The sequence below is a fragment of the Rhinolophus ferrumequinum genome, chromosome 7 (assembly GCF_004115265.2).
Source record: "Rhinolophus ferrumequinum isolate MPI-CBG mRhiFer1 chromosome 7, mRhiFer1_v1.p, whole genome shotgun sequence".
Taxonomy (NCBI): domain Eukaryota; kingdom Metazoa; phylum Chordata; class Mammalia; order Chiroptera; family Rhinolophidae; genus Rhinolophus; species Rhinolophus ferrumequinum.
The window spans coordinates 25,737,112-25,764,803 of record NC_046290.1 but is presented as its reverse complement, the minus strand read 5'-3'; the positions used below and the strand labels follow the sequence as shown (position 1 = coordinate 25,764,803).

The 27,692-nt window shown below is 42.5% G+C and overlaps 1 protein-coding gene across 3 annotated transcripts in view; it reads right to left on the bottom strand.

The window, feature by feature from the left end:
* OSMR (oncostatin M receptor) overlaps positions 1 to 27,692 on the bottom strand; it is a 49,011-nt gene that overhangs the window by 10,976 nt on the left and 10,343 nt on the right. For 2 of the 3 annotated variants that reach the window (XM_033111004.1, XM_033111001.1), the window contains exons 2-11: positions 23,499 to 23,584; positions 18,223 to 18,395; positions 13,079 to 13,250; positions 10,630 to 10,899; positions 9,163 to 9,292; positions 8,441 to 8,592; positions 5,987 to 6,129; positions 5,553 to 5,706; positions 2,698 to 2,774; positions 1,185 to 1,407 (exon numbers count right to left, since the gene is read on the bottom strand). In XM_033111004.1, the coding sequence (XP_032966895.1) occupies positions 1,185 to 1,407; positions 2,698 to 2,774; positions 5,553 to 5,706; positions 5,987 to 6,129; positions 8,441 to 8,592; positions 9,163 to 9,292; positions 10,630 to 10,899; positions 13,079 to 13,250; positions 18,223 to 18,395; positions 23,499 to 23,571 (1,567 nt within the window). In that variant the 5' untranslated portion in view covers positions 23,572 to 23,584. The remainder of the gene's footprint in view (positions 1 to 1,184; positions 1,408 to 2,697; positions 2,775 to 5,552; positions 5,707 to 5,986; positions 6,130 to 8,440; positions 8,593 to 9,162; positions 9,293 to 10,629; positions 10,900 to 13,078; positions 13,251 to 18,222; positions 18,396 to 23,498; positions 23,585 to 27,692) is intronic. The other variant, XM_033111003.1, reaches the window with a different exon arrangement.

Below are 27,692 nucleotides of genomic sequence, written 5' to 3'. Positions count from 1 at the left end.
GAGAGCCTCACAGGCAAAGGGAAGGGGGCCTGAAAGCAGGACATAGGGAGGGAAGGTATGGAAGGAACCCACACCTCGGGAAGACCCTAAAACAGATAACAGTGATCAGCAGTGTTGTTTGGACTGGGCCTCATGTGGGGTGGTCTTCTTTTATCCACCAGCAACTCCAGGGTGAAGGAAATGCCTGCTTTGACTGTTCTGGTCCCAGTGAAGGCAGATTACAACTAGTGATTTCCTTCCCTAATACAGTCTTGACAAGCAAAGGTTATGTTAAATAACTCCTTAGTTTTTCTTCCGTGCCACAACCCTAACTTCTTTTTTTAAGTTGGCACAAAGGATAATTCTTAAAATTAAAATAAAACAAAGCAACGATACCCTCTAATTTGGCCCACTTAACCCCAATTCAAGCCTACCATGAATGATAGGTATAATACTACCTGATATAACCCCATCAGCAGGGTTTGAAAAACTTAATCGCAGTAACTGAAGGGAGACATTACTGAAAGGCTCATGAATGACCTCGAATGTCCATTGTATTACGTTCAGCTGTGCATTGTCTCATAGTGTGTTACTGTGGGGATTTAGTGTATCCAACCTCTTTTCACAGCTCTCCCTAGAAGGAAATTAATATCACTGCTGATTTTAAGTGCAAGGGCATTTGCTCTTTCACACACTAAGGGATTAATTAGCAAGCTACCATCCTTTATTCTACAGCTTTGGCAAAGCCCCTCTTGAAAGGTGATGCCAGTTCTCCTTATGACTTCTGGAAATGTTCACGAGCTCTTTCTAGGGGTGGGGGCAAAGAATAATGATATATTTTACAATATAATAAATGCAACTCTTTATTTCCTTAGCCACAAAGCACATTCATACCACCTCTATCAGTTAGGACTGTTTGTTACTGTTGCATTTATGTGAGTAAATTTGAGATAATTTCCCAAGTTTGCTGAAGAATCTTCTGGGCAGAAATGTCCTGAGCGATGGCTGAAATGTCATTCTTCCCACACTGTGGACTGTCCCAGGAAGCCCAGTGACTCACCTGGACCGAAACAGAATGACTAACACTGCTTGGTAACTAGACATCTTGTCTCCTCAAGTAATTGTCTTTCCAATTTATTCATCTCTACCTAAAAACATCATCGACATTTTCCAAGAGAATAAAAACAAAACAAAACATAACTCACTGTTTCCAGGGTCTCTAGAGATGACAATTATAGAAGCAGGAGAAGTGCCCACACTATTATTAGCTGTGACGTGGATTTGGTAAGAACACTGGTCGAGGGTTAGTTCTGTGCCATTGGCCGGAGCAGGAATGGAGAGGAGCTTTACACTGGATGGCTTGTCTAGATTTTCTATAACTACATTATAGAATAGAATCTTCCCATGGGCATGCGATTTTGATAGTGGCTGAAAAAAAATGATAATCATTTCAAAACGGGCTTTCCTCTGAAAGGAGAAAATTACTTTTTTATCTTTTCTGTCCCCAAAACAACTTACACACACACACACACACACACACACACACACACACACACACACACCAGCTAATTAAAGCAGTTTAATAGAGAAAATAGCCCTCTAAACCAAGTTTGACATTATACCTTCTTCTCTAACCAACTAAAGTTGAGTAGAGGATGAGATCATTTGAGGATGATCCCATTATTCCTTAAGAGCATAATGTGTCCACAGAAGAGTGACCAAGTCAGGAAACAAGAGAAAGGAGGTCTCCAGCCTGCATTTAAGAAGGTGCAGTAGGTATCCCTGGGAGAGGACACACCTGAACCCTACAGGACGCCCGGCTCCTGGCCCCACTCCCTCCGCCAGCGATGCCCTCCCCAGACCCAGAGCCCAGGGTCCCCCTTCTAGGTGATCCTCCAAGTTGCAGAAATTCCCAGCCCACATAGTGCCAAGCCCACTTCCAGGGCCTGTCCTTCAGGCCTACCATCCTGAGGACAAACGGTGCCCCTAATATGTGGCCCCTGCTAGACCTGAGGACAGTCTGTGAGTGACTGTTTGCCTGGGGTGTGGGCAGAACCTGGACACACAGTCTAGCAGGTCCACATATATGCACAGGACTCCTTGCAGAGAGGACCAGAGTGGAGGTGGGAAGAAAAGGGGGTGGATTATGGCTGGGCCCAACTCTTCCAGCTTGGCTATGTTTTGGTATCAAACACTGAGGAATCGAGAGTTCCGAACACAGACCTGACTTTCCAGGTTGTCATGAGGCATATTAGTCAAGGTAGGAGGACAACATATATTTATATTGTAGTTTTTTAACTACATAACTACTTGCCTCATAACTTTTAAATGTAAATACTGGGAGTATTTAAATATTCATTACTTTTAAATATAAATACTATCAGTATTTAAATATTCATAACTTTAAATACGGTATGTACATTTCCACTTCATATTTGTGCCCTGAACCCTGCAAAAGGTAGAGGTGAGCCTGAGTAGAAGTTACAGACATGCAGATTCTAACATTCATAACTGGCCGTCTGTGCAGTGGGCTGTCAGAGAAGGAACAGTGCAAGCTGGAGGGACATCAGTGTGGTGTGGGGACCCCTCCACTGGACAAGACATTCTGCTGGACTCATGTGAAGAGCACTCCCAGTTGGAAGACTGCACCCAAATCCAGTCTCACAGGGAAAGAGTTAGTGCCAAGCAAATCTGCCTTTTTAAACATGTGCACCTTACCCTCCAGAATAAAGTTACAATATGAGATCCCAGCACTGACTTCACATTTCTCCAGACATCAGGAGCCTCAGAGGGAGCTGAAATTAACCAAAGAAAAGTTCTTGGGTCACCAGATGTGTGTAGAATTCCAACGTCTTCTAGCTCGATCAATGAAGTGATGATGAGTATCCTTGAGGCTTGCTTCTCGCTTTTTTGTTCTCTGTGATTTCTACCCATTTATCCATGGTCACATTGTTCACTCCTCACTAGGCACACATAGCAGGTGCTTTACAAAAGGTCTGCTGCATCTGAACGGGACATCAAACTAAAAGCCCTTTATGAACGACAAGCCGCAGAGCTTCTGGGAGCCACCAAAGAATTCTGGAATCATTTGTCAGACCAAGTCTAGTAAGTGAGTTGGGTAAACTTCCTGTTCTTTGATCAGTGGACCATGGCTACTTCCTCGCCCTATTTGAGAAGGTTGCAATGGAAGCACTCACACAGATAGCCCTCAGGGCAGGCTGTGCTCTTCCAGGAATTCATTTCCCATTGGCTGGCCCTTCACTGGAATTTTGCCTGGGAACCTCTCCTTGTGGACCTCTGCTGGGAAGGCCCCATTCCTTCCCCACCAGTTCCCAGCCGGAGCCTGAGTCAGCGACCTGTGGACACTCATGGCACGTGCTGCACAGTTCCCCCTGACGTGGTTCTAACCACATTGCTCTAGAAGGGTTTGCTTCCTTGTCTTTTTCAACAGTAAATTGTAGGACAAGGGATTTGTGATTTGATTAAAAACATCTCTATGCAAGAATTGTTTTTGGAATATGACACCTAAACATTTAACTTTCTGTTTATAAAAATATAACTTTACTGTCCCCAATAACTGAAATTGAAGTAAGTCCTTTTTTCTTTTGGTTGCTACCACTTTGTCCTCAACCTACAGGTGACCATATCATTTTAAAATCTACTGAAGAAGATTTTAATTTGCTAAAGAAGACATTGGAGAAGCCAATAGGAAATCAAAAACTTATTAAAATACTAAGGCACAATATGGGACGCCAAGCTCAGTGCAAAATCTTCAACTGGTTTATAAATTAGTATTTGTAAGAAAAGACCACTGCAGCACAGTTGATACTGCTCTATATTTATGTCAATATAATTTCCTCAATGGTGTCATTTAACTCTGCTCACCGTGATTATACTTAAGTATGATTATAATACACACAAACACTGACTTTCCTAGCATTAAGTCAAGTGTTATCAGAGGTTAAAAAAAAACTAAAAATTTTCCATCAATAGATTCATGTCATTTTCCTGTCATCGTGAAAAGCAAAGTTAAGTATTTTCAGGTTTATTATACTCTAATCTAAAATAAGCACAATTTACTAAAAACTCTTATCTTTTTTGGCCATTTTCCTTTCGCACTTAGTTATTTATAACATTGGAATGAATTTGCAAAAAACAAGCAAAAGAAAACCCAAAGCAAAACAGTATTATTAAAGCAAAAATTCTCAAATAAAACACAACTGAGAAATACGTCGTATTAGTCTCAGGAACAGGGCTTCGTACAGCAGGGACCCTTGAGGCGCGGACACCCCTAGGAGATATTACTGGAGTTCCAGGGCGGGTGTGTGTGGGTGTGAGCAGGCCTGCTGAGTGGGACTAGTGAGCAACCCCATGTGTAGATTCTGACGCCATGCTCTCCCTCCCCGCCAATTAGAGTCGCTGCTTTAAAATTGTCCAGGTGAAACAGAAAGAGCTCTGCCAGCCCACAAACAAACAGTAAGATGGAATAAAATAAATACATATAATCCTTCCTTCGGCCGTAAAATAGCCAGGACTTGAATCAACCAGATCTCAAGGTTGTGATAACTACACCAGAGGTGCAGAATCCAGCTCTGGTTAAGGATGGAGCTCCGGAGTCAGACTTCCTGGGCGTGAGGTGCCGTCACAGCCCAGGCACTTACTGGCTAGGCCAGGTATTGACTTATTCTCTGTGCCTCAGTGTCCTCACCGATAGAGTGAGAATCGTAATAGTACCTGTTGCATGTTGTGAGGATTCAAAGAGAGAAACACTATTAGCATTGTGAGCTATGTCTGGCAAATACTAAATACTCATAAATGTTAGTGATTATTATTATGTCTCTGCCATTCATTAACTTTGCAAACTAGGCAAGTCTCTTTAATCTGTGGGCCCAAGTCGCTCCATCTGTAAACTGGGCCACAGGAATACTTTCTTTCCTTGAATTGAAAGGAGATGAAAGCAGGGCTGGGCCATCAAATCTCCTGAGACCTATTTGAGCTGTAAGACACAGTTATTTGGGAGAAAAACTCTCTGTTTTGTCAATATTGAGGAAAGGACCACTGAGCGCATTCTGGAGAGGGCGGACGGTGCGCTGTTGCTGGACAAATGGCTTATCAATAATAATTAGGTTTCCACATATCATTACATTTCCAAACATAGCCTAAGATTGTCTGGCAGGGATCAGTGCTTTCCTTGGCACGGACACTGGGCTTGTCCCCAGTCCTGAGTTAAAAGTTGGCACTAATTTACATAGCCCAATGTAATCCATAGCGGAATCCAGCAGGGCCAGCTGCTTAGAAACCACTTTGGCAAAATCAAAGATCAGGGAGAAAATATACAGTGGAAATAACACCGATAGCAAATGTCTGAAGTGGATGTCTTCCCACTCACATCTCATTAGCCATTTAATTCAGTTTTTTGGTGTGTGTTTCTTTTTCCTTAAAGGTAGTACTCAGCCTCTGTTTTAATATTTTCACCTTAGTTTTTGGAACAACCAAAAGCTCTCAGGGAAGCCAACCCATCACCGATGCGTCAGTTTAGATCCTTGAGGTAAATGTCAGGGATCCGAACGTACCAGCTTCCAGTGTGGTGAAGGTTTGACCAATCCATTCACTCCATTTCCAGAAGTGGTTAGCCGCAGCACAGCGTACTCGGGTCACATACTCTGTGACCGGCTCCAGCTCACTTAAGAAGTACTGACTTTTCACCTTGACGGAGACATTGTGCTGCTTGATAAGAGACAGAAGTGTTGGTGAGTATACTTCATTGCAAAGCCAAATCACAACATGGCACAGCCTGATTTGGAGTAAAACTAGTTATTTAAGAAAAAGAAATCTCTAAGATCCCCTTCCCAACTCTAAAAGTCTGTGACAAATTTCATAGACCCTTTTAAACTCACACGATTTGAACCCAAACAGAACTAATAGTTTACAGAGATTTTATTCATCAGTCTCTCTGTTCAGGACACAAAGGGATTTTAGAAAATAGAATATTAAGCAATATCCTTACTTGTATCACTTTTCCTTCACCATGGAGTGCAACCTGACACAATAATGTGGAGTAATTTCCAACAGGGTGTACCTTCCAGGTCATCGTGGCATTTGTGGCACTTATACTTTTAAGAAACACATTAAAGGGCTTCATTGGATGAACTGCCAAAAAAAAAAAAAAAAAAAGTGACAGAGAGAGAAAAGGAAACAAAGTAAAAAATTCAAGCATAGATCCAAAAGACTTTGATAAATATGCAGTTCAGTTCATCATTTATTTATTCAATAAGTATTTTTTGTTTATTTTTGAGAAAATGGCAAATAAAGCCAGACTTACAGCCAGGATGGAGTAAGCCAAGTACAGCCTTTCTCTCTCACTGATTACATTAGAAACTGAACAAAATACAAAAAGAAAGTATCTGAAGACTCTGAAATTAAACAAAAGCAGGGAGACTGTGGAGGGGAAGCAGCCCATGGGGAGAATATAACAAAACCCAGCGTCTCACCAAAATAGAAGACCAAGAGTTGAAGTATTACTGAATCAACATTAGATTGACAGTCCCCCTCCCCCCCAATCAGTCTGCCTAACACTTGGCACAGTAGTGGAAATGAGGGGAAGAATGGGGTAACTACAGTCCCAGATTTCTGGCTGGAGAATAAAAAGGAGAGTTCCAGAAAAATGAAAAGTATCAGGGAGATCATGGAGAAGTAGGAGCTTGGGAAAGCAACTCCATAAAGTTGTTTATGAACTCGTGTGCTTACTTCTCAGTTGTGAAAGCATGGATTTTATCTTAATCAGCATACCAAAGACTTTGAGGACCCAACTAACAGACCCCTGCCCAGGTCCCAGGCTGTCCACTGGGCGGCACTGGACCAGACCTGAAAACCACTACAAAGGCTTTGAAAACGGAACTGGCAGTGAAGCCAAAGCCCACAAACAGGGGCGTTGAAATTTGCAACTTGAACCTAACTAGGTCAGTTCTCCACTAAAACAAAACTGTCAATATTCCCCATAGGATCTAAACACCCAGAGCCTTACAACATAATATTCAAGATTTCCAGGATAGAGTCCAAAATTACTCAGCATACAAAGAATCAGGAAAACCTCAAGTCATGTGAGAAAAGACAATCAACAGATGCCAACAAAAAGGTAACACAGATGTTGGAATTATTTGTCAAAGACTTTTAAACAACCATCATGAATGTTCCAACTAACATCATTGAAATCATTTTATTGACTTGTTTACATGTTTACTGTACATCTCCACTCCCCACTCTTACCTCTTCACCAGACCCCTACACACACACACGCACACACACACATACACACGAGCACATAAGATCAGTAGGGACAGTTATCCAATTTTGTTCATGACTGGATTCCCAGTGCCTGCTACCCTGGAGGCACTGCATAATTAGTTGACTGGCTGATGTGATGATTAAGCTGAAATCTGAAAGCTGTGTGAGAATTAAGAAGGTAAAAGGAGAAGGATGAATATCCCAGAAAGAGTGAACATATGTAAAGAGTCTGCATTTCCTAAAAGAGATACAGATGTGGTCAAAACATAAGAAGAAATATTCAGCTTCAGGGATATGTAGATCAAAACCATCATGAAATACCATTTTATGTCTATTCAATTGACAAAAACAAAAGGGTAATAGTACCAAGTTGGAGGGACTATATGAATCCACAGGGTGGGGGTATAATTAGTACAACCACTTTGGAAAATAATTTGGGATTATTTGTCATTATTTCACAAATTGAACATTCACATTTTCTGTGTCCTCACCAATTGCACTCTTAGGTATATACTCAAAAAACCCCACAACTCAATGTGTGCTGCATACATATATTAAAAATGCTCATATTAATGATGTACCCAAGAACAAAAGCCTTGTTATATAATCTGAAAACCCATCAAAGGTGATGCATAAATAAAATAGTGTATATTTACAGAATGAAATATTCTACAGCAGTGAAAATGAATGGACTAAAGCAACATTCAATACTACAGGTTAAATCTTAGCCAGTTAATATTATATAAAAGGTGATTACTAGACTATTATATATAGCTTGATGTCTTTTATATACGTTAAAACCAAATAAAAACACAGCACTGTTAGGATTACATAAAAATGAGAATACATACACACACTTATAGTTTAAATCTGTAATTATCTTGGTAGAAGGAGCAGGGTCAGAGGCTGTGGGATGGGAGACGAAATAAGTTATTATCAGAGTTCTAGTTTTGAAGTTAAATAGTAAGCTCATTGCTGCTTATTACACTAGCAAAACACACGACCATGGCCACACACGTGTCCTGCAAGACAAGCGTAGTATTAACAGGAGTTACGAATTGTACCTTTCTTAGGATGCGAATTAGGCAAAACTCTGCAGCACATTTACTAGATCCCCCGTTGTGTCAAACAAAGACATGTTCACAACCACAGGAGTCTGTGATAACTTGAGTCTCACCTCGATGAGTCAGGTTAAAAAGAATACTGACACTTCTCCTTCTTAATTGGTTTTCAGCTGTGAGTGTGAGGTTGTATGTTTCTTGTGAGTCTGGAGCTACTTGCCAATGACACCATTTTTTGTGTTCACAAAGTTTTGTTTTCCCGGAAAATCTTAAAAACAAAAAACAGAAAAACAACAATTCCAGGATTTGCGCTTTTATTAATACAGCCGTGTATCCCTGTCTCCCTCGGGGCACACTCAGGGGCTTTAAAACTATGTCCCACACAGCAGCATCCATTTTCCCATCACCAACAAACACTAATAATGGAAATATTGTTTCAACAAGTTTGATTTATGTGGTTCAATAGGTAACGATGAATCACCGACTCCCCCTTGTATGTGGTGAGAACGCTCCTTAGTTTACTTTGGATAGTCTTAAAAAGATACTAGGTAAACCCAAAGGGAACTATTATTTAACATAGATGGAACTATTTTCACATCAAAATTCATCATTAACTGTCTTTCTTATCTTTTGTTACACTACATTTTCCTTTAATGAAACTCAGGTAAAAAGTATTGTACACTTATGACCCCCTGAGAATTTCCGCCTAACCATGGCAGGGTGGTTTTAAAATATCTGTTCACATTTTCTGCAACATCTACATGTGACTTTTGTCATGTTGTCACAAGCACCGTAAACAAGGAAGAATCTGTCAAGAATGTAATCAGAGCTAACTTACGATTCAAATAAAGTGTAGCGTTGGGAAGATTGGTGTCGCAAGGTGGTGTCATGCCCAGGATCCCACGTACAGTTCAAACTCTTGAGGTCCTGGGTTTCACAAGAAAAGTCCTTGGGCTCCTCAAGTACTTCTGTCCATAGAAAGAAAAAACAGACAGGAGGCGTAGTGAAATCCCTTTATCGAAAAACAAGAAAAATGGAACGCTCTGCCTGGGGTCTGAGGCCACAGTTACTCTGAACGATGGCAGGATCACTAAATGGAAGCCTGCCTATACACTGGCAGCTCCAGAGTCACACTTCCGGTGCCTCATCCTTTTGGCCCTTTCTCCTTCCTTCCTCTGTGCTCTTCTGGGGTGTCACGGGGGATGAGAGGTGGGTGTTCTGCCAGTGGTCAGCACTGAGCCTATTTGATGAATGCTGTATCCCCAGGGCCTGCTAGTAGGCATTCAGCAAGCACTGCTAAGTAACAGGCCAAGTGAGTGAAAGAATGAATGCACAGTCAGTGTTGCCCGGTGTTTCATTTCTAAGGCTGTGGCTTACAGAGAACCTAGGGACTGCGCCCATGGTGCCAGGAAGTCAGTCTGATTTGGGGAACCTGCTAAACTCAGCTGTTGGGAGCTCAGCGTTCCACGGAATGCTGCACCTCCAGGAGCCCGAAGCCACTGCTGTTCTCAGAGGCCGTTCTAAGGAGCGCAAATGAACCACGTGTCCCAGAACCTGGAGACGCCCTTCGTCTGGGGAGCAGTGAGGGCAGAGTTGCAGATTTTGCCCTATTGTGCAGGTAAGGGCTGTCTCCAGATGAAACACAGGAAGCCACCGGGTGTGGGCACACACACCTACATACAACGTAACATGTTCCCGCTCCACTGCTACCATCCATGGAGGCACTGACATGTCCGTACAATGGCTGCATGCGCTAACTCCTACTGTGTGCAGCTGTAGTATCAGGACCAGGCCACGTTTCTGATACTCACGATGTCCACGTTCATTGATACTCAACAAGCATCATCATCCCCCTTCACAGAGGCAAAAACCAGCTCAGAGAGGCTAGGAAACTTGGCCCAGATGGCACACTCAGCATTGGAAAAGGCTTCAACCTCCGGTCCTCCAGACCACAATCTTGTCTGCCTCTCTGGGGCTTCCAATCTGCAGACTCTCTCCTCCCCAACTCTTGTGGTAATTCCAGCACGGCTAAGGCAAAGCAGGTTATTTTCCCAGTGGTCCAGGTCATGACCTAAACTTTCTCCTCTTTACTACTCTTGGTTTCTAGGAAAAAAATTGTCTGTAAGGACAAGAAAACAATAGGAAATCCTGGAAGTATTGCTTTCGGGTATCTCTTCCTAAGTCTCTCCTAGAAAACTTGGAAAACCAAAGAAAACTGAGACCATGAAAATGCTTACTTGTTTTCTGTTAAAGGAGATTCCATCAGGAAACGGGAAAGGTGGGCAAAGAGAAGGTGTGCACTTACTTGAGACATAGAGTATGATGCCGCTCATATTACTTGGGTTCAAACAATAGATGTTGGTCCCAGTTTCTCTAATGAAACGAACATCATTCAAAATGAACACAGACACATTTGGACTGAGTCGTTTTCCATGTATCGGTACGTCTTCCATAGCACAGGATATATTACTCTCAGGACTCCTAGAAACGTAGCAAATGGTGACGTTGGAGCCTTCTTCCACCAGCTTATCTTTAGGGAAAACAAACAATGGGTCCTGTCCAAGCGACTTCTGTGCTACAAGATAAGAAAAGACAGCCCAGTTAGAATCTCCCTCCAAGTTCAAAGCAGCCACCTCCCATCTCACTCTCAACAGATAACTTGAGCTTCTTCTACCACCTGGAGAAACTAGGAGCCTAAGTTTCTACGGTCAACCTACTAACATTGAGGCATGCAAAACCATCCTTTGTACCATTGCTCCTACGGTCACGCTAATACTGTTGCTATTCGTACTTGCATTTCCGGTGACAACTGCAGGTTACTGCATCATTGCCAGTGTTAGCTTCTTACTACAGCAGTAGCTGCTCTACTGACCCTCGCCACGTGGGAGGCCCTGTGTTAAGGGGTACGTCCATTATCTCATGCCATCCTTACTCTCCCCTCACAACAACGGGACAGGTAGGACTGAGACCAAGTTCACTCAAGCAGAAAAGCCACAGTCACACCTGCCAGGTCTGCCCAGCTCCAAAGCCCATATGTCCTGCGTCATCTCTAAACTGTGCTGTAGATCACATCTCCTCCCACCTTCTCAGAAATGCCAGGCACTTAAGTATCTCCTTTCGCTCCAGCCTCTCCTTCTGCGTGGCCCATTCGCATATAAAAATCCTCAGGTCTCTCCCATTTTAAGCAAACGCGTCATCCTCCCCACGCACGCCTCCTGCCACCTCTCCACCTAGCCCTCCCCAGTCAGCCTCCCTGAAGGAGCTGCCTGTACTTACCGCTCAGGGTTCCTCACCCCTCCTTACTCAGCCCACTGCGGCCTGGCTGCGGGACCCCCAGGTCACGAAGATTCCCATCACCAATATGATGCCACCTCCGCAGAGTGGCCTGGGCATGGGATTTTTTTTCCGGTCCCCAGTTGATTCTAATGTGCGACCATGGTTGAGAACCAGTGCTTTGGGAGTTAGGGATCACCAGGTGTTTCCACTGGTTCTTGGGTTAGTTGAAGGTCATGGCTTTGAGAAATCTAGTGTATTTTATCAAAGGTGTTTACAATGTTGTTCTGTCTTTCTCATTACTACCTTTTCACGCTCAATTTTGTCTGCGGGTGTGTCCCTCCTTCAGCAGTAGGATGTAATGTTAAGAGCATGGCCTCTGGGGCTCGGGTGTCCGGGTGGGGATTCTGTCTTTACCACTTAGTGGCCTGATGACCTTGCATCGGTTCTTTAACTCCCCTGTGAAGTAGGGATAAAAATACTACCTATTTCGTAGGGCTGGCGTGAAGACTAAATTAATATGTATAGTGCCTAAAATAGTGACTAGAGTGCAGATTTAATTCTATTGTTAGTATTAAATTAACCCCTAGGCCACTCATGGGTTAATGTGTTATCAGTTTGAGTTAACAAATTGGCTAAACACTTAACAAAGAAATGGTTCTATCGGCAGGAATTTCAGATAATCTTGAAGGATATATACTTGAGAAAACCAAATGCCATTGCTTTAAAATTGGCCTAGTGCTTAGCTGAAACATAAGAAATGGGGGTAAAACCCACTCTAAATTTTAGTTACAACAAAATTAAATTATCAAAATTAAGAGATATTAAAAACATATTTTCCTATAGTCTCATTATTCAAATAAACTGCTTTAATTTTTCCATATGTCATCCCTTCCCTCTATATTAGGGATTACTGGCAAACTATAATCGATGGGACACTTCCAGCCCACCATCTGATTTTGTAAATAAAGTTTTATTGGAACACAACCACTCATTTATTTACATATTGCCTATGATTGGTTCAACACTATAATGGCAGAGTTGAATAGTCATGACAGAGGCCTTGAAGTCTAAAATATTTCCTGTCTTGCCCTTTACAGAAAAAGCTTCCCCATCTCTGCTCTAGATACATACACATTTTGTATGTTGTTCTAATAAAAACATATGTACAATTTATGTCCCACTTTGTTCACTTAGCATTCTATAATAAACATGCTTCACATGTTTGGAATTTAAATAACAATTGTCGGGGTTTGCATAATTATCTATTTCAATGAATAAATTCAGAGGCCAAACCTCAGACATCTACCTCCCAATGACAAGTTTCACACCCATGCTTTTTAGTTCCAGTAGGAGCCAAAGGAAAATAATGTTGGTGTCTACCTGAGTTCCTCAAAGGGGACCTCCACTATTTGACTATTTGATCCCCGAATAATATTCAACACTAAACCCTTGCCCTCTCTTATCACCTCACATCTTACCATCTACCTCCTCCCACGAACTCCAGTTGCTCCAGAACCTCGGCTCAGGGATGCTGGCATCAGCCACCAGGCTCCTTATTCTTACAAAGTGTGTCACACATTCCAAAGGGAGCTTGGATTCCCAGCTCCAGTGCAGAACTTGGTTCCACGTCACAGGGATGCTATAATTCTCCTAGAAATAAAGAGAAAAACTTGAAAACATAGCCATGCTTTGTCTTGGAAAATGGCTTGACTAGGCTTATCCCAAAGCCTGCAGCCATTACAACTCCACAATATGTGCGAGTGCTGTCCTTTCCTAACCAGCCAGCTCCCCATGCTTTGATGTCTCAGCAGGGAACCAGCCATAGCCTCATGATTTTCAAAAACTTGGCTTCCACTCCCTCTGGCCCTCCAATTCCCAGGGCTGTCATGTGGAGCACGTGAAAAAAAAATTGAAGCTACTCAAGTCTTGGGGGAAGAGATCAGAAATAGAAGGTGCTCACTGTGCCAGTCACATAGGAACTGCTAAGAAAATTCTTGCACACTCGAGAATTAATTGAGTCATCCATTTAAAAATAAGCACGGTGGATGGGTATAGTTTTATATTCATTTTTAGCCAGAGTCAGATTAGTTTGGCCGAATCTCAGGAAAGCAGGCAGTCCTTCATGGTACCCAGGAGTTCCAAGTCAACAGATGGCTGTCCATGTCCCCCTTAGTTTGTTGTCTCTTGTCTTTTCAGATTTGGTGACCACATAGACGATATGCCCTCCCTCGAAGTCCATTTGTTGGAATCTTTAGCAATGTCAATCACGTAGGAATGTCTCACAGTTTTTTGGGAAGCTCATCCAAGTTGAACTGAAATTTGGTCTTCTGGCACAGCCTTTAGTCTTAATTTTTCTAACACATTGGTATTTTTATTCTCTAATTCAATAGGTTTCAATGGCTCCTCTACACCTTACCCTGTCATTCACGGTCATCTGCAACATAACTGCAACCCACCTGTCACTGCAGGAATCTTCTCTCCGGGCACAGTGGCCTACCCCACACTTCTGGGATAACTTGATGCTTTTCCACCTCAGTGTTTGCTCACACAGTCTCCCTGGTTTAGTGTCCCCCTCTGCATTGGGAAGTAGTCCCATTCTTCAAGCCCAGGTCACACCCCAATTTCTTCACGAAGCCTTTCTCGCTCTTATCCCCGCACCTCCCGAAGCCCTCTGTACACTGCGTGTAGTTGTTGCCATTTTATCTGTGGTTGTGGTCTTGACTCAAGCATGGCCCCAGGAGAGCAGAGGCTGTGCTTTGTTCTTCTTTGCATCCCCATAGCTCCAGGCATTCACACTCCTCAGTGTGCCCCTGCAGGAAGCCTGCTTTCTGGCCCTCCACCTGGGAGATGGAGACAACAAACACCTTGCACTCCCTGGGATAAACTACACCTGCATCCACATGTCTCAGGGCCAAGGGCACATCCTACAGTGAAGAGGGGTGGGACAACACAGAAGCCACACACCGCCTGGAGTTAGCGAACTCTGAGGCCTTCCCTCCACGGGTGCCTTTCCCCTTCCCAGGTTGCTAACTTGAAAACAGTGCTCATGGCAGAACCAAACACAGCCCTGCAGTGAAAATACCTTCGTCTACCTGGGCAGCACCTTTCTCACGCTATGCAGAACTCTGATTTATAAAGCATGTATATTTCATTTCAGTTTTATTGTTTTACTTTATTTCTAGATTACAAAACATATTTTGTTAACGATAAGTTTTCAGGTCCTGATCCATGCAGCTTTCACCATGTAATCTGGGCAATCTCAAATACATTTTGCTTAAATAGTTTTCACTTTAAGCGCCACTACCAAAAAAAGGAACTTTAAATAAAAAATGGTGACCTTTCTATAATACCAACAGGCCGCAAACTGGACTTACCTTCCCACACCGCTCTCCAGTTTGGCCACTTCTCTTGTGCTCATTGTCACCACCCACTCCAGAGACCTCTCCTTTGGACCCACCCCACATCCCGCTTCATACTGGTCACTCACACCTTCTCCAGGTCCCCCAACTCCTCTCCACTGTGCAGCCAGAGCGGGCTTTTTAAAAACTTCCAGTCAGATCCTGTCACTCCACTTCTTCTTATTGAGCTCAGGATAAAAAACAGATTTGGGCTCAACCAGCCCTTCTTCCAAGTCGCTGGAGAAGGTCAGGCCTACCCCCAACCATGCAGCCCCTTGTCCGGGACCTGCACCTCTCACACCCAGGAGCCCCGTAGCTGTGTGTTTATCTGCTCACAGACCCCCGCCTTGAACATGACTGGACCTGGGCCCACAGTCTAAAACTAGGTGCTGAGTGATTTCGTCAGGTCATTAACATGCAGTGGGCTCTGCTTCCCAGACACTATTTGTGTGGATTCTGTCTAACCACAACTTGGGCTTTGTGGTGTTTATGGCCTTGTAATGGAGGAGGTAAAACTCTCCTTGAACGCATCAATTCAGTGATGTTTTTTTTTTTAATGTGCTGAATTGTGTTGAAGCTGTTTTCATTAATTGAAGTGGCAAGTTTAATTTGGCCCAGGCAGATGTAGTACCATGTTTCCCCGAAAATAGGACCTAGCCGGACAATCAGCTCTAATGTGTCTTTTGGAGCAAAAATTAATATAAGACCCGGTCTTATATAATATAATGTAACATAATATTATATTGTATTATATTATATATATTAACTTATATTAATACATTAATATTAATATAAATTACATTTATATTAATTTTTGCTCCAAAAGATACATTAGAGCTGATTGTCTGGCTAGGTCTTATTTTTGGGGAAATGCGGTAAGTCACAAGAAACCAGCATATACACTTACACAGAGGTCTAACAGGGTCACTGGTTCAGTACTAAGACGTGAGCTTATCCCTGACTGACTCCCGCTGTGGGCCTCTTTCCAAACTTGAGCTGTTGCTCTGCCTTGTGCTGACACAGACAGAACCATAAAGCAAGTGTCTGGAAAGGCGGCAGACAGAACCCAGCCCAGGGTGAGACCAGGTACCGTGGCTGCCAGCAAGGCTCTGAGTGGCAGGTGCCATCTGAGAGGCGGCTCAGAGTCCCTGGTCCAGCTGCAAACACCTGGATTAGATGCTTTTCCTTCGGCTGGTTTGGGAACACAATCATCTGAGTCTAGAAAGCGGCCCCTTCTTGGCATGAGTGAGGGTGCCCGATAAGGCTTGCATTCCAGGGACCTGCCCCATGAAAGGGAGACTATGATTTAGATGGAAGCAGCCTCGCTCGGTTGGCCTTCTTCCCCTTAACTGAAGGGGACTTTATGTCTCTCCTCAACCTTCAGGCGTGAGTGGTTCAGACAAGGGCTTCTCACGGCCTCATCTATTCTGGAACACATGACAGCTGATGACCCAGGAAGGCTGCGTGTGGCCATCACCTGTGTGAGCATGCGGCTGAAGGATGATTCCGCCCTGGCTCTGTTGCCTTATGTAGCACAACAACCTCTCTGTGCCTTGGTTTTTCTCCTCTGTTGGAGTCAGGCAGGGCTGGGTGTTTTGGGGACAATACAACAGACACTGTGAAACTCTCCTCTCAAAGATCTTGAGCCTTAGCAGGTCATAATAGCTTCTTTACCTTGAAAAGTGAACTGTTACATGAGTCACAGGTGAAAATAGATATGAACAACTGCCTGTTAAAAAAAGAAAGAATGGGCTCCACTTGCTCTATGGCTTCCATTATTTTCTCTAACATGATAACAGAAAGAACCGCCTTTAAGAAAAATAAAGACCGGCATCCTGTTTCTCTGTGGTCAATGTCGCTTTCGCAATGGTGTTAAGCGCTAGTTTCCACTGAACGCCTCCAGCACTGCTCTCAAATTTCTTTTTCTTAGACAATTCTTAGCCTCAATATGACCTTTGCTCGCCGTTTTACTAGGTCCCAATAAACAACCAGTGTATCCATCAAAAATATGAAAATACAAAAATTAGTATGAGTTGGGACAGTGGGAAGATACGCTGATGGCAGGAGGCGAACAGCTGTCCACAGGGATTGCTATTATTTAAAATCAGAACACTGAACAATACTCATTGTTGGGAACTGCCCTTTGAGAGGTGAAATTACAGACCTGCCATCAGTCCTGAAGTGACAGAGTTAGAATTCTGTGTAACTTAGGCCTCTCAGTCAGATCTCAACAATAGAGGACCTGGAAAGTAACTGGAGGCTTTAAAATTAGAGGCCTTTGTGCTTTACTGAAGGAACTAACCATCGGCATCCGGGTAGCCATGGCTCCACCGCCTGAGAGAAGCGTGGCCCTCCACTGAGCGAACGGCGGTCCCCAGCAATGACACCTCCCTGTGTCTGCCTTCCCTCCAGGCAAATCCTCCATTCCCCTTCAATGAGAAAACATCTCGCTGTCCTTCAACATCCCATGATAACGAATGAACAGGATGCGTGCAAAGATGATTAAGTTTCCGCAGACCAGGAATGGTCATTGAAAGGAACCAGCAAAGTGTCCCAGTTCACTAGATTGGGAAGCATCAGGCAAAATAGACACAACCCTGATTGGAACCAAGAAAAGTGAAAAAATCTATCCCAAGTAAATCAAAGGCAAAAGAGCGTGACATCAGAATTTTCTCAATTTGTTCTGGAAAAAGCCACATGTGAGGCACAAAGGACACGGTAAGTTATTCTCCAACATGGTGCATGAAGAAGCTCTTTGCTGGCTAGAACATAAAGTGCGAGGATTCATTCTTGCATTGCAGCACAGGATAAGCCAAGTAATGACTGGAAGCCACGCCAGCAAGAAAAATGTTGCCAAACTATTACATCTAATTTAGGAAAGTCTCTGGTGGACAGGGAAGAAAGAAGAAGGGGAGTAAGATGGCTGATCTTCGTGGATTTCTGGAGTCAGGACTCAAGTTCAGACCCGATAGACTTAGGGGCAGAGCAGAACTAAGGAAATGATATCAACACACCCCATCCAACTTACCAAACCAAAGTTGTCATGTTACTTTGTCCCAGATCCTCTCAATGAAAAACACAGAAATGCAATTTGTTTAGGAAAACTGTTCTGAGGTGCTAAAATGTTTCCATACTGGGATTTTTTGGACATTATAAAAGACAAATCATGGTACCGGAAAAGGATTTTTAAAATATAAAGCGAAAAAAACAAACAAAAAACATACCACCCAGATGACATTGGATGTTTCAATTCTGCTGATCTCTATCTGAAAAACCATTTTTAATTCCTGATGATGAGTAAGGTTGTGGACACGCCATTGTAAATACAAACACTGCTGTGCAGAATTGATGGAAACTTCCAGTGATTCTGGAGTCCATGGTAAAGGTTCCGACAAGACTGAAAGACCAAAAAAAGATATGACATAACAATTAATAAGGAGCGTGACTGAAGAGTCACAGATAATTACTCTTCGATATCATCCTTGTTTAGCTTTGAAAAAAATTGCTCACGTGTGCCTCCTAGAATCAGACACCCCCGAAAAGCTGGAAGGGAGTTTAGAAAACACTTGATGAAGAAATTAAGACCTAGATGAATGCAATGACTTGCTCAACAATACACAGCAGGTTAAACAAGCAATACAAATAACAAATTAAACAAATTAAATAATCAAGAATAAAGGACACTTAAAAAAAAAGAATAAAGGACACTTTATTGGACAATATAATGGGTTTAGAAATTCATAGCAAGGCTGAATAAAGAAACAGGGCTTTTTGCTATAAACTTCATATTTCTATAAAAAAAATAAAAGTTTTCTTTTTGAAAGTCAATAGTCCATTTATTAGCTAGCTACAACGTAGGAACACTTCCATCTCTAGACATGACTGTTTGTATCTCAACACACAGAACACCTCTGGCAAGAATTCACTGAACTCTTTGGATAAGACTAGCACCAGTAACATACTAGGCATTTAGTGTAAAATAATATAATTATGTCAAGGTTCCTAGCTCAAGGAAGGAACCTATTGGAGAGACACAACTGACTCATATGAAATAATGAGAGATTGCAAGTTTAGAGTGTTTAGTGGTGTGATTGAGTCTGTAAAAGAAGAGAGATTCAAACAGAAAGAGGATGGATCCTGATGGAGTGAGTTGAGTCATTGCTAATGTTTAAAGAAGAACAAAGAACCACTTTCCACTGAAGTGGAGGAAACGCCATACACATTCAAAAGGGATTGTGTACTGCTGACTCAGCTGGTTTCACTTGTTGGTTTGAGGAAGTCTGGAGTAAACTGGGAATGCTATTGCAAGATATTGAAAAGATTAAGGCTGTATTGATAAAATTAACTGGTATCTGATGGTCCACGGTATAACAGATATCACCTTCTAAGCATTCATTTTTCTAACCAAAAAGAGATTTGGAAAGATGAAAGAGCAGGTCCCTTACAGAATAGAGGGGAAATACTTTTAATAATTGTGGAACCAATAGCACCAGAGAAAGCAGGGTACATGCAAAATCATCCCAGCTTTTCTAGTCCTCATTTCATTTTGGCCTGGATGGTAGGTTGTTGCTGTAGTCTCACTCTAGATTCAAATTTCCTGGAGGACAGGAGTTGAGGCTTGTGCATCTTTGAACCGACACTTCCCCCCAGCACTTGGCACAACATCTTACCCAGAACAGATGTTGATCTCAAATTACAGAGATCGAGGATCTCCATGAGGTCTCATGTGGAGACAAGCAACCCCTCACTAACACCTTGATGTATCCTTCTGATGTTCTCTTCTTCCCGTGGCTGATTTCCTAAGCCCTTGTTTGAGCACTGATCACAGGGTACTGTCATAGTCTGTTCTGTGTGTGTCGCCCCGTAGACTGTGAGCTAAACAAGGGTGAGACTAAGTCTTACTCAGCTCAACGAAACCAAGACCAACAACATACCTGTCACAGCACAGACACTCAGTTACTAGCATCAACTTTATTTCTGGAAACTCTAGAAAGCTATCACAGACAAAAGGGGAATTTGCTTTAGACAAAAGGGGAATTCTGTATATTGACATATGCTATCAGCAAATGTTGCATGACTTAGGTACTCAAGAGATATCAGTCAGTCAAATAATTCGGTCAAAAGCAATCTAGGACTTCCTTGGGAAATAGTTGGGAAATGCCACGGTAAAGTGAGAGAGTAAACAGACCTCAGAGGTCATTAAGGCCAATCCCATTATTTTTCAGAGGAAATTGAGGTTAAGAAAAGAGAAAAAAGGACTTTCCCAAGGCCACACAACTAGGCCAGACCCAGGGCCCTTAGCCTTTGGCCCAACTCTCTTTTTATGCTGGACTGGAGTATTGCCAAAGAAAAGCAGGCTTGGGAATCAGACTGACGTGGATTTAATCAGAGCCTCTCCTTGCACTTTCCCCACCCAGTTTCTCTGTCTGACCCCAAACTGACTTAAGGAACTAAACCATAGTCCATTCATAAGATGAGACACCATGCAGCCATTAAATATAATGTTGTTTCTAGAAGAACACTTAACATCAAAGGTAAAAGTTCTCATTGTATGTTGTATTAATTGTTTTAATAAGTATATATTAAAGTATATATACCATATGCACTTTATAGTTATACTTTTATAAAGTATATATGTATAAAGCATACATACATAAAGTATATATACTATACTATATATGCTATATATAGTTATTAAAGTATATATAGTATATTTTCCAAGTATATAGACTTATGCTATATAAAACATATATATTTTATACTATATGTACTTTAGTAAGCATATATACTTACTAAATATATATATATTTTTATAGCATATATATACTACATATACTATATATATGTAGTCTATACTATATATAGTATATATATGAGCATATATATACTACATATATAAATATGTATACTTTAAGAAATATATATGTGTGTGTGTGTGTGTATACGTATACACACACACACACACACACACACTTAAGTTTAAATACTCCCAGTATATATAGTATAATTTCACTTCTATAAAAAAGTCTACATATTTATATCTTTATCTCTGTATGTACATACACACAAGAAATCCATCCAGATGCCATGGTCATGAACTTTGGCTGATGAAAATTCCAGCCTAGGGCTCGCTGGAAATGGGTCTGGCTCTGTCTCATTGGTTAGGTGAAGCTAGGGTATCTGAAATGATGTCTCAGACCTGAGCCTGGCTGGGGATCCAGTGGGAGGCTCATTAGTTTTGATGGAGGTTTGGTAGGTACTTGGTCAACTCCAGCAGAAACTAAGACAAGAAATCCAAGTAGTGCAGGTGAGGACAAAGCCAGGTTTACTTAGCAAAGCAGGAATGCTTGGCTGAAAAACCTGGAAGCAGAAATAAAGATTGGTAAAAAGAAAAATAGGTAAGTGTATGTCTGATCTAAACAAAAAAGAGCTGAAAAAGGGAGCAACAGAGATTGCTCTGAGAGTAGAGAATCTTGTAAGTAGCAGGCACACAGTCCATAGTTGGATCAGATAACGAGACTTCACTAGGGAAGTGAGCTGTGCCAAAAGCTTGGTTAAATGCCTGGGATTTTCTGGAGAACCTAGAGTTGAGGCCATGGGTCTGTCTGAGAATCGGGAGCTCTGGCTGGGCCTAAACACTTGTAGGGCACGGACTAGCCAGTTAGCCCAGCTGTGTCATGCTTAGATATTAGTAAGATAGAGGGAGGGGTAAATACACTATAAATGAAAACTCCTAATTCCCATCTTTCAGCTCCAGATTATGGAAGAAACCAACAATCAAACAATGATTTTTAAGAAGCCATACAAGTAACATTTTTTCCATGTGCCCTGAACCTGAAAGAAATTAACCTAGACCTAGAGAATATCAAACAGAAAATTGAGCGACTGTAACCATGCAAAAAACTTCACTTCTTTAAAATGACTTTTTCTCTTTCCTTTCTCCTTGATTCAAACTGGCCTCGTCCAGTCTGATAGCACCAGGACTCACTTGCTTTTCTGTCCTTATCCTTCCACCTTTGCACATACTGTACAACCACTCCCTTAATCATGAAGCCCTTAGGACATTAGATTCTGGTCAGCATCAAACAGTCTTAGAATCAAAGCCCGAGGTCTGTTGACTATAGAAACTGAGTTTCAATCAAACTAAAGATAACATCTTGACCTCAGTTATGTTTCAGCTCCAGACCCATGAAGGGGGCAGGACCCTATCTGCCACGTCTCCTTAGAACTAGACAGAAAGACGCCATGACTGCCATCAGGATTTCGTGCAATGATCAACTGCCTCCTACCCCGGCCCTGACTGATCAGTAGGGCCCACGACCCCCACTCCCTTAGCGACCAGGACTAGTGATCTTTCCCTTACACAGCCTGTCTCTTAGAGGCCATGAGGGAGCCAGGTCTTTGAGCGCTAGCTCACCTGTGTCTCCGGGCTTGGCACCATTTCCTCAATAAACCTTTACTTTCTTTGCTGTAAACCCCTGTTTGTGTCTTGTCTGGCTTTGATGAATACAGGCAAATGAACCCCCTTTTCTCTTGGTAACACTATTATTAAAACAAAATCTCCTTTGTATTTTTAAGTATCTTCTCACAGAGGTTTAAGGGGAAATTGAAACATTCTAAGGGTATTTCTTGCAAATGTCATTTTCATGAATTCACAGACAGAACTGTGTGGGTAATTACTAAGAGCATGTGCCTGTACTCTGTTACAAAAGGAGTACAGCAAACAATAAACTCAAAAATAGGAAAATGTAAAGCTTTGTAAACTACAAGTGAAAGCAACACAGACTTTATAAACCAATAAAAACTCTCTCAGGTCTAAGAATCTACCTTCCAACTGGTTCAAAGTAATAAACAAAGTATCCAACACCACTTTTCTAGAAGTGTTGAATTTTTATTGACTTTATTTATAAAGTTGATTTATTTCAAAATACCCTCAATGGGGGTAGCTAAGTGACAAATACTATTTTTTTAAAAATCCATAAATAGCATTTCAGCACTTAGCAATATTATGTTGCACCTAACAGCTTCTCAAGGAACGAACATAATTGAGGGACATCTGAGTTTGTTTTAACCTAGTGGTCAGCATTGCCCTGGTTCACCCCATGTCTCCCTAGCAAGGTGCAGAAGGAACTTTTATGGTGGTGGCCGCATTCAATATCTGACCATGAAGTTCTGCAGGATTAGGTCCATTCACAAGTGCCCTAATGACCAAGAAGTCAGGGTTAAAAGGTGGCTCACTAGCATTTAAGATCTTACTCCCTGGCATAGGTCATCAGTTTGGCTCAAATAAACTCTCATAAAAAAGTTTTAAAAAGAAAAGGTGGCTTATTAAGATGAGCCATGAAGATCAGGAAGTTTAAGACTTAGGTGACGTAACCATAGCTACTCACCAACTCCATGTAATTTCCAAAGAAAAAAGATTGTGCAACTTTTCTCCAAAGCAACCACGACCGCATTCTTTCTCTATGTGATTTTTTTTCTTTACTGTTCTACTTCTTACCTTCACTCTGGTAAGTTCTGAAGGACAGCAACGTCAAGAGGAATGCTGCCTGAACGACTGCAAAGAGAGCCATAGGATCTGGCTTCCTGAAAAAGATAAATCACAAAGAAGGCACATTTTATTTAATTTTAACTCTGAGCAGTTTTCCTTGACCCATTCTTCTCAGCTCCCTGTATCCACACCCTTTGTCATGTGACTTTGGAGTTTTCCACACACCCTACCTCCACCCCAAATAAGAAGAGTATATTTTCCTGCTGCAGGTGACTTGCTTTGGCCATAAATGATGCAGAAGTGATGGTGTGTGTGTCAGCTAGGAGCCTAAGCTTCAAGAGACCTTGTGTATTTCTGCTTGCTCTTTTGTGTTTTCACCTTTGGCATGGAAAGAGCATTTCTGGGCTACCCTACTGGAACCAGGAAGGGAACAGAAACAAAGAAGGCAGAGCTGAGTCATCTCAGCTGTCCCAGCTGGGGCCAATCCAGCTCAGCCAGCTACACACCTGCCACACCTCAACCAAGAGCAGCTGATTGGAGAGAGCAAAAAACGCTCACTGCTGTGTGCCGCTGACACTCTGTGGCAGGAGATAACTGATCCACCAATTTCTTCAAACCAAGCAAAGTTGGTGTCGTGCGGGGCGGCCTGTGGGGTCTCTGCTCCCGCTCCCCACATAAGAACACAGGATATGGTGAGGCCAAAAAGGAGCACCCACGGAGCCATAGATAGGGGAGTCACACCACTATACTCTCGCTGGCGGCTGGGTTGGAGAAACAGGAAACAGGAGCCACACAACTCTCAACCCTCACTGTGCCGCTTGCAGGCTCAGCCCCCATCTTCTTGCTAGCCCCCATTTTTCTGCTAGCGTAGCCACGGCAGTTATATTCATGGCTAATGGCTCACTGGTTACAGCTGACGGCCAACTAGCCACAGCTGATGGCCATTTGATCACAGTCGATGGCCATTTACTACCTGAGCCAGCACCTTTCTATGTGAGGCCGAGAGCCTGGAAACTGCTTTTTGGGGTTCTGTCCCCACAGTTGGCAAAAAAAAAAAAGCAAAGCAGAGAAACAAAAGTTAAATATAAAAAACAGATTCTGATTAGAAAGAGAACAAATGCCAGTCTCAAAAGGGCTAAATTTGAATTATGTACTTATCAGGGAGTCATCTTCAGGCTCCCTGTCTCCCTCATTAAAATTATACCTAGGAAAAATGAGCGTATTCTACCTACAGAGGCAGTGTATCATTGTTCAAAATAATTTCCGGTTTTCCCTTCCTTATAGGAGGATTGTAAACTGCAAGCCAAAGAGCTTCACTGATTCATCAGGTCCTTTGACCACAGGACAATCTGAGGGCAAAAACAATGATCCTGGACAACCTCAAGAAGGCTAATAAGTTCCTAATTTACTAATGAACATATTAGTCAGGGGAAGCATTGAATGGCACTTTTCTACTTCAAATTCTGACTCATCACGGCAGGAAGCAATGAAACAATCTGAAGTCAAAATTTGCCTCTGTCTAGTCACTTGGATCATCAAAAGTTAGAAATTCAGTGAACCAGATCATCAATTCTCATTACCCACACTCTATAAGAATTTTTTAATAGTATTGATAGGTAAATGGAAACAACAGTGAGGGCAGGAAGAGGGTAAACCAAACCATTACATTAGTCTAGGTGGTTAAGCCTGCCTACAGATGAGCCCAAATGGAAGCGAAAGTCTGCAAATGATAACTTGTGCTCATATTATCTTTTTAAAAAGATTTTTAAATTAAAAATATAGTTAGTATACAATATTATATTAATTTTAGGTGTACACTATAGTTATTCAACATTAATATACCTAAAGAAGTGATCACCCTGATAAGTCCAGCAACCACGTGACACCCTACAACTCCATCACAATATTATTGACTGTAATCCCTATGCTGTATGTTACATCCCCATGACTTACTGTTTTATACCTGGAAATTTGGAGCATTTATTGTCCTTCACCTTTTCCCTGTTTTAAATTTTCCAGTTACAGTTGACATTCAATATTATTTTATATTAATTTCAGGGGTACAGCACAGTGGTTAGACATGTATATAATTTAAGAAGTGATCCTCCTGAATAGTCTAGTACCCAAATGGCACTATACATAGTTATTACCATATTATTAACTATGTTCCCTATGCTTTACTTTATATCTCCATGATTATTTTGTAACTATCAATTTACTTCTTAATCCCTTCCCCCTTTTCACCCACTGCCTCATCCACTTCCAATGTGGCAACCATCAAAATGTTCTCTGTATCTATGAGTCTGTTTCTGTTTTGTTTATTTTGTTCTTTAGATTCTATATACAAGCAAAATGACATTGCTTCTGTCTTTCACTGTCTGACACTCCACTCAGCACAATATCCTCCAGGTCACCCATGCCGCTGCAGATGGCAAGAACCCATTCCCTTCCTTGGGTGAGCAATATTGCATTGTATGTACCACCTCCTCTTTATCCATTCTTTTATTGACAGACACCCAGTCTGCCTCCACATCTAGGCCATGTCAACAATGCTGCACATGTCCCCTTTGAAGTGACGTTTTGGGTTTCTTCAGATAAATACCCAGAAGTGGGATTACTGAGTCCTTTGTTGTCTCTTGTTATAGCCTTTGTCTTAAAGTCTATTTTGTCTGGTATAAATATTGTTGCTCGAGCTTTTATTTTCGTTTCCATTTTCATGAAATATCATTTTCTATCCCTTTATTTTCAGTCTCTGTGTGTCCTTCAATCTGAAGTGAGTCTCTTATAGGAAGCATATGTAAGGGTTTTGTTTTCTTATCCATTCAGCCACCCCATGTTTTTGATTGGAGCATTTAATCCACATTCATTGAAAGCAACTGTTGATAGATATATAGTTATTGCCATTTTATTATTTATATTTTTGATATTTTTTTTTTCCATTTTAAAGAAGTCCCTCTAACATTCCTTGTAATACTGGTTTGGTGGTCAGGAACTCCTTTAGTTTTTTCTTGCCCAGCAAGCTCTTTAGGTTCTTTGATTTTAAATGAAGGATCTATAACCAAGTCTTGCTAATTAGAGTAGTCTTGGTTGTAGATCCTTGCTTTTCATCACTTTAATATTTCCTGCCAATCCCTTCTGTCTTGCCCAGTGGTACAGTCTCCCTGGTCACTTGAGCAAGTTCCTCCAGGAATGTCCCTTGTGTGGGTTGTGTGTGACTTCCTGTTAGTTAAGCTTAGAATGCTGTTGTCATGTCAGTGGGTAGTACTGACCCTCAGGATGACTGGCTGTGGGGACTGGCCATGTCCACAACTTATGGACTGCTGTGTGGTGAGCTTACCCTATGGAGTGGGATTTGCCCCAGCAAATCCCTGCTTGTGGGGCTAATTGGGTGGTGCTCTGCTGTGGTCTGAAGCCAACCTCCAAGTGTGTTGGTTCTGGGGTCTCTTGGGAGGGGCTCCAGTGCAGGCTCTGGTCAGCACTGCCTGTGACTGACTGGGAGTATCTGGTAGGAGGTACAAAGCAATCCACGGTTGGTCTCTGCCAGTGCTGTACCTGAAGGTGTGTGGGAGCAGCCAGGCAGAGAACAGAGGTCAGCTGCCACCAGTAGCGGGTCTGGGGTAGCTCTGCAAACACCCAGGACACTCCAAGGCCTGCTGCCACCTGCCAGCTCCTGTAAAGTTCAGCCACTGATAAAGCCTCCTGTGGTACTTGAGTTGGGTGAACCAAGGTCTCAGTGAGTCAGCTGGGTGAAACAGCAGAACTCACTAAACCAATCAGATTCAGATTTGGCCTGTGGGGGTGGGCTCAACACAGGGAAGATGGCACGCACCTGCAGGCTGCACGGGAGAAAGATCCCACACAAGGAAATGGGGACTGTCCTTCCAGTCCTCGCCCCAAAGTTACACAACTCAGTCACTCCCCATATGTCTCTGACATCCCCAGAGTCACCGTCCCTCTGCTGGAGCCCAGCGTGAGTGCCTGTGCAGGCCCTTTAAGAGGTTGTCTGAGTTTCCTGCCCCCTTCCCTCCCACTTGGATGGCCACAATCCCCACTGTTTTTCACAGCCAGAGGTTGTGAGGGTTCTTCTTCCTGGCACAGTAATCTGGGCTGGGGAACAAGTACTCTGGGCTGGGGAGCCTGGTATGGGGGGGGCTTGCTCCTTTGTGGGGAATCTCCATGTCCAAGGTATCTCTCCCGATTTTC